Below are 7,053 nucleotides of genomic sequence, written 5' to 3' on the forward strand. Positions count from 1 at the left end.
TCTAAGTCTGGTCCTTCAACCAAGGGATGGACGACTTAGGGGAGCTTTCCCTGCAACTCAGGAGCAGGAAGGGAGTGGTGGGAATTATGTATCCAAACACGTTTCAGCGTCAGGGTCACTTTGTTTTTCCCATTCATCTGTCCAAAGGCAAAACAACGAGTGGATGAGAAACCCAGCCTGGGAGCCGTGAAGCTGCAGGAGGCCCCCTCAGCTGCCTCCCAGATGAAGCGAACCGGAGCGATCAAGCCTCGGGCTGTCAAAGTGGAGGAGAGTAAGGCCTGACGGTGCCTGGCTGCCACCTCGCCTCGCCCCACTGGGGACGGTGCCGCCATGCGGCCTCGACACAGCCAACACTCGGAAGCCTCACCAGATCCACCGTCCAAATGCCTGGCCCGGACTGAGAGACCTCCCTCCTCTCCACTCCCGAAAGCTCCGTTGTCAACCAGCTTGCACCCGTGGATATATGGCATTGACCCGCTTGCATTGATATGAAACAAAAAAGCAAACGACTCCTTCATCCCATCTGCTCCCACCGTGACCGTGGAGTGACGCCTCCCGTGCAGTGCAGATCCGCCCTCCCTGCCTCCTCCCTGTCCTGCCGTGCAGCCAGGGCGCCTTCTCAGCAGTGCTTCCGGCCCAGCCGCCCATCCCTAGGCACAGTGGTTTGGCAGCAGGGTCATTTTACTTTGAGGCTTTTTGTTTTAAAATGTAGCCAAGGTTTTTACAAAGGGGAAAGGAAAAGAAAACAAAAACGCAAGCTCCATGTGTATAGCTGAACTTTTATATGTTTCTCGCCAGCCCCTCCGCTCCCGTCCATCTCTAGCCTCTGTCCTGTTGAGTTTGATACGTCACTGCAATACCTTAAGAGATGACTCTTAAGAATGCATCCCCTCCTGATTCCTCAGCTGGTTCACCTTTGAGGTTATTTGCAAAAAGAAAAGGAGGTTCTTGAGGGCACCCGTTGCGAGCATTCTGGTGCCTGGTTCCCCGCCTGGGAAGTGATGGGGTGCTCAGAGCAGCAGGTAGGCGGCGGGGGCGGGGGGTCACAGTTGGGTTCCCCCTCCTGGCTTGATGAGCCCAGGGCGCTTACAGGCAGCCCATGAAGTCGATGGCGGTTTTAGCATGAGAATCACACAGGGTCCCTGTCCTGGGGTCCTCTAAAGCCAGTGGGTGTGCTGGGCACCAGAGACAAATCACGGAGATGGCTGCTGGTGGCTCCCAGGTTGGCCCAGATGGGTGAGCTGACACACCACAGGTCCATCCCAGGCCCCGTGGGCTCTGCTTCTGGGGCTCCATACCCTGCCCCGCAGGGGCGCTGTGTTTTTCACACATTTCTTTCCCTGAAGCTTTCTGTAACCTGTCATTTTCCTTCCTTCCTCTTCCGGAGCCTGCTGCTTTCTCTGGACCCGTCTCCACCTCCCACACAGCACATCGTGAACACCACTTGGTGATGGAGGGAGTGGACCTGTGTGTGGTCCCCAAGTGAGGCCACTGGGAGTTTGTGCTTTTCCTCCTTTGCTTCACTCCCAGCAGCAGACCCAGGTTGTCAGGACAGGAGGGCCTGAGCTAAGCAGTAGGCATCAGTCTCGTTTGTCTTCAGACGGCGGGGGCAGGTCCAGGGTGAGGCTGGGTGGAGGGCTGACCAAGGTCCAAAGGGCCGCCGCGCAGCCTCCGGGAGGGCAGCTTCTCCAGCCAGAGGCTTGTGTGAGCCATCGTGTGCTGGGCTTGTTTTTAAATAAGAAACAAGGAAATCACTCCAGATCCTGTCATTCCAAGGAAAGGGAAGGGGACAGTTCAAGTTTCTCAGCTGTTCTTAGGGGTCACTGAGTGTCTACCTCCTCCTCCAGAGAAGGCTGGCTCAGAACACCGTGAGGAGGGGGCCGGGGATGCACCCCCCTACCAGAGGCTGCCTTCAGCGTCTCACGGGTACAGGACAGCGCTCAGGCTTGGGCTCTAAGCTCTGTGTCTAGTGTAGAACATGGGGAGGGAGCATCTTAGGAACTGCCGAAGTAACTTCTTACTGCTCTCACAATTCTAAGGAAGCGGGAGAACGGCCTCCTATGAACAGCGCCCACCCCAGAGCTGCCTGGGAAGGGGCAGTTTTACTGAAAGGTGCTTTACTGTTCACCTGCATCTTTCAGCAGCTCCCCTCCTACCCTCACCTGGTCTTTTCTCTCTTCATCCCAAGCCTTTATGCTTGAGTCCCTTCCCCAGGGGCTGCCCACCCGACAGTTCCAGGCATTCCCTACCTGAGCTTCTTGTCTGCTTTTCCTTCTCCCACTGCAAGTGGCTGCTTGTGGGGCCTGGGATGAGCCCTCTCTGTTCCCACCGGCCCTCCTTGCCAAGCCATTCTTGGGTGAGTCCAGGCCTGCTGGAGCCACACATTCATCTCCACCTGGACACTTGAGCCGCATGGCCAGACCCCCCCAACCTGATGCAGTGGTGCGTGTGATTTGTCGAAAGAAAGCCTCCTGGATGCTGTTAAGATGTACCCTTCAGGTGAACCTGGCATCAGACCCACAGTACTTGCTGTTTGAGAAAAAATAAAAACAAAAAGGTCACCTGTTCTCCAGCCCTTTTCTCTTACCTGGTATTTCCTTCCTTTCTCCTCCCCAACCCCAAATAAAAAAACAAAAAACACTAGAATTTATATGTATTGATGTTGTAGGTCTAGGTGAAGAAAAAAAAAAAAAGTAAATGTTTCACTGCTCTATTTATATATAATGTCTGAATTAATTCTGTGCAGGAAAGGCCAGGAAATTGCATGTGAAGTTCGGTGCAGTCACCACCTCTGTGTGCCCTGAGCTGCAGTCTCTTCGCTGAGATGCAGGTTTTAAATGAGACTTGCGGGGCTGAGGGCAGGCCTCAGGCCTCCCAGCGCCCCAACCCCTCCTTGGTCTGATGAAATGCAGTTCTTAGTGCAGAGACGTTTTAAGGTGCAATATATCTCTTCCTTTCCCGTGGTTTTAGAGCCAAGCTCAAGGTAGTAGGACATAGGGTCTTATTTTGTTTTCAAACCCCCATCCTCAGAGCGCAGGTACATGCAGAGGCTTCTGCCAGGATACCACGGGGCCTTAGTGGGAACAAGTGGAGACCAGCACTTCCCTTTCCTGCTGCTGAGGTAGGGAGTGGGGGGTCAGAACCCACTTACTTTTGCCTGTTAAAGTTGCCCTCCCGACGCTGGCAGCTCTGCCTTGGTTATTGGGGGTGCAGCCCGTTGCTCAGCAACCAGTGGCCTTGCGGTAGTATTTGTCCACCGTCCACTAGAGTGGGATGAAGTCCAGAGTGTGGGTGTGCATCTCAAATGCTCTTCCACCCACTGGGGACTTCAATGCCAGCTGCATTTGGTTTGGTTTTCTTAACTGTTGGCTTCTCCCCACAGCTTTTTTTTTTTTTTTTTTTTTTAAACATTCATATTGTTTTCAAACTTGGAATTCATAGACACTCTGGCTCTAGGTTCCTTAAGGGGTAAAACAAAAGATGACTTTATTTCACATTCAAGAAAATCAGTTCAGTTCCAAAGCTGTGGTCCTTCCAGCCACTTCTAGGGACACTGGGGTAATTGTTAAACATTGACATCAGTGCTCTCCAGCCGTGCTGTCGCCCTCCTATCTTCTGGATCTGCCTTCGGGATGGTCAGTGACGCCTTCTGGAAGCTGAGCACACACAGGTGCACGGCCATGCTGTGGCCTGGCCTGCTGCGGCAGCATGGCAGCTCTGGTGGAGCCTTCTCCCTTGCCATTTGGTTCCTGTCTGCCAAGTAGCTGCAGGCTGCCCCTCAAATCTTCATTTGTCCCTTTTCACTTCCTGCAGAGCAAGCCTGGATTAGAGGGTCTGCTGGAAATGGCCTTTGAAGACCAAGGATACCAGGGTGTGTGCGCTCTGTCGTGTTCTGTGATGAATGGGAAACGTAGGCTTCCAGAAAGCCAGCTCTCCTCTGAAATGTGACGGACCTAAGCAGGAAGTCATCCAGGACAGGAGTGGCTCAGTGTTGGGGATGGATGCTGTCGCCCAGCCATGCTCCACCAGGGTCACCAATGTATATTTGGCTGGTGGTCTTCGGGCATGTGAGACCTGCTGTGCACTGTCTCCACCCCAGTTGGTGGCCTCCAGGATGGTAGTGGCACCCCCAGAGCCCCATCTTCAGCATGTCCTGAAGCCTCAGAGTGGAAATTCCTGCTAAGGCTCTGTCTGGATGCCTTTCTCCCGTGGTCTAAAGGGACACTGTACTCAAGCTTTTGACCTCATGCCTTGTGTAGTAAAAAAGGATTTGGGGGTTTTTGTTTGGTTCCTGAGAGGGTTGTGTTTTGTTTTTGTTTCCTTTTGTTTATGTTTTGGCCTTTCCTCTTTGTCTTTCCATGTAGACCAGATATTTGAAAGGGCAGACGATGGCTAGAGGTGTAATGTGCAGCTTGTTTATATGTTATTTCGGCAAACTTACCTTGGATGGGAAATGGAATCATGGATTCACCAGGCCGGTGCTGGCACACTCACCCTCGCCCTTTCCCTCCGGTTCAGTACCTATTGTTTCTCCTTTCAAATATGTGATTGTACTAGCTCTTTCCATATGAAAGAATTCTCCTTATTTAAATAAAAAAAGTTTAAAAAGATAAAGCTGAACATGCTTTCTCAGGTTGTACATCCCTGGTTTCTTGGCCATTTGACCAGAGAGACCTACAGATCAAAGAGTTCTAATTTTACAGAGTTCACATGGAAATTAGGAGTGGCACGGCTGAAATGCCTTAACAGAAGCTGTATGGGTAGAGAAAGGATTGAAACCCACAGTTAAGAAGCATGTTCCAAATGCGGCAGCATCAAGCACTCCACTCTTCCCACGGATGGCATCTGGCTGCGCACAGTGACTGCCTGTGGCCCCGTCACTTGCCGTGAGAAATGAGCTGGTCAGAGGAGGTAAGCATTTGATGTGGCGTGTTGTGTTGTCACTTCTAGTGGTGCTTTTGCAGGAAGTGGAGGAGGATTATGCTGTGCTTTGGGGTGGGGAAGGAGCAACCCAGGCCTGGGGTAGCGAAGGTTAAAAGGTAAGAATGTTACCCAGTTCTCGGTTTTGCCATTGCCTCACTGTGTGACCTGGGGAAAGATGTTTCACCACCTGAGTCAGTCTCCTTAATCATAAAACGCAGATTGTAATGGTATCGACCTCATGGCGTACTGTGGATTCAAAGTCACCAGTAGCTTTTAGCTTAGTGCCTAGAAACAGCTAAGAAAACTTACATATTACCCCCAAGAAATAAAACGCTGTTCCCCTGAGGAACCCCAGTCCCTCAACTTCCTTCTAAGCCTTTTGACTATGGAAGAGAGTTGGGGACCTGGGCACGGGCATCTCAGCTTTAACCAGCCACACTCACTGCCCTGATTCACTGCTCCCTAGGGACAGGTGGCTCACAAAATCTCCAAGGGAGACTGGCCCTGAAGGAGGCTAGTCCTAAGGTTGGGGGCTTGCAAGATGGAGGCTGCAAGTCCTGAGGCACCACCACTGTTAGCATGACATGAACCAAAGCTTAACAGCCCAGCCCCACTCCCTCCTGGGGCCCAGGGAACCCTCCCTGCCCACTGTAAATACAGTTGCCTGCAGGCTCTGGCCACAAACCCAGGTGAGCCCCAGCTCCTTCCCTCTCTGTGGGATCTTGGGTGAGTCACATAACCCCTCAAGGGTAAGCCATAAAGAAGTAACCACTAAATTCTCAACTGGTGTCATCTAATGCTATGTTGACCAACATGGAAAAAAAAGTCTTGCAGACCGCCAAGAACCATAATTAAGGTTATTAAACCTGCAGTGTGCCCTTTTGGTCTGTATAGATGTTTATACAAATAGACCAGGAGATCAAGAAGGAGCGAGGCTGAGAAGAGTGATCCATCAGCCTGCTTGTGTTGCTGTCAGTTACCCTGCTCTGGGTACCGACCGTTCCAGGGAAAACATGGGAAGGGGTGCATTCACCCAACCAAAAGTACCACGTCTGCTCCAAAACAGGCCTTTGGGAAGGCTCTTGACCCTCAGCAGAGGGGGCTGGAGAGGCTGATGGATAAGGAGGAGGAGGCCTGGGAAGGGAGGAAGAAGCCTCCAGTCTTCTGCCACGGAGTTTAGGGGAGATTCCCCCACTGGAGCCTCTGACGGTCTTGCAGCCCCTACTGATGTCCAGGTTTTTTTGGTTTTGTTTTTTGTTTTGAGACAGGGTCTCACTTTGTAGTCCAGGCTGGAATGCAGTGGTGAGACCAAGGCTCACTGCAGCCTCGACCTCTCTGCCCCAAGTGATCTCCTGCCTCAGCCTCCCTTGTAGCTGGGACTGCAGGCAGACGCCAACGGGCCCAGCTAGTTTTTGTATTTTTTTGTAGAGACGGGGTCTCGCTGTGTTGCCCAGGCTCTCCTGGACTCAAGCAGGCTCACAGATCCTCCCACCTCGGCCACCCAAAGTGCTGGGGTTACAGGCGTGAGCCACCCCGCCCCCGGCCCTAGGTCCGTTTTAAATGCACTTACCCTCAGCCACTTCACTGCTAGATGTATGTGCAAGCAGGTTCGTGGCATCGATGTTTTTTGGCAAGAAAATTAGGAGTGGGCGTGGGGGCACGCGCCTGTGGTCTCAGCTGCTCTGGAGGCCGAGGCGGGAGGATCGCTTGGGGCAGAGAGGTCGAGGCTGCAGCAAGCCATGGTCTTGCCACTGTACTCCAGCCTGGGCGACAGAGCAAGACCCCGTCTCTTAAAAAAAAATTAAGGCCGGACGCGGTGGCTCACGCCTGTAATCCCAGCACTTTGGGAGGCCGAGGCGGGCGGATCACTTCAGGTCGCGAGTTCGAGAGCAGCCTGGCCAACATGGTGAAACCCTGTCTCTACTAAAAATACAAAAATTAACCGGCGTGGTGGCGTGCGCCTTCAATCTCAGCTACTCGGGAGGCTGAGGCAGGAGAATCGCTTGAACCCGGGAAGCAGAGGTTGCGGTGAGCCGAGATCGCGCCATTGCACTCCAGCCTGGGCAACACAAGAGCGAAACTCCGTCTCAAAAAAAAAAAAAAACGGAGCAAACTGGCGCGCCCGGCAGA

The 7,053-nt window shown here is 52.7% G+C and overlaps 1 protein-coding gene and 1 pseudogene across 11 annotated transcripts in view; one reads left to right on the plus strand and one right to left on the minus strand.

Moving 5' to 3' along the window:
- PRRC2B (proline rich coiled-coil 2B) overlaps positions 1–4,614 on the plus strand; it is a 107,103-nt gene extending 102,489 nt beyond the window's left edge. For 7 of the 10 annotated variants that reach the window (XM_030818056.1, XM_030818062.1, XM_030818060.1 and 4 more), the window contains one exon: positions 148–4,614. In XM_030818056.1, coding sequence (XP_030673916.1) covers positions 148–282 — 135 coding nt within the window. In that variant the 3' untranslated portion in view covers positions 283–4,614. The remainder of the gene's footprint in view (positions 1–147) is intronic. The other 3 variants (XR_004031456.1, XM_003276774.3, XM_030818063.1) reach the window with 3 other exon arrangements.
- Positions 2,666–4,586, minus strand: LOC115836391 (annotated as a pseudogene). Its single transcript, XR_004031457.1, has one exon. The product of XR_004031457.1 is annotated as an uncharacterized LOC115836391 (transcript).
- Positions 4,615–7,053: the final 2,439 nt, after the last annotated feature.

This window comes from Nomascus leucogenys, chromosome 8 (genome assembly GCF_006542625.1).
Source record: "Nomascus leucogenys isolate Asia chromosome 8, Asia_NLE_v1, whole genome shotgun sequence".
NCBI classification, from domain to species: Eukaryota; Metazoa; Chordata; class Mammalia; order Primates; family Hylobatidae; genus Nomascus; species Nomascus leucogenys.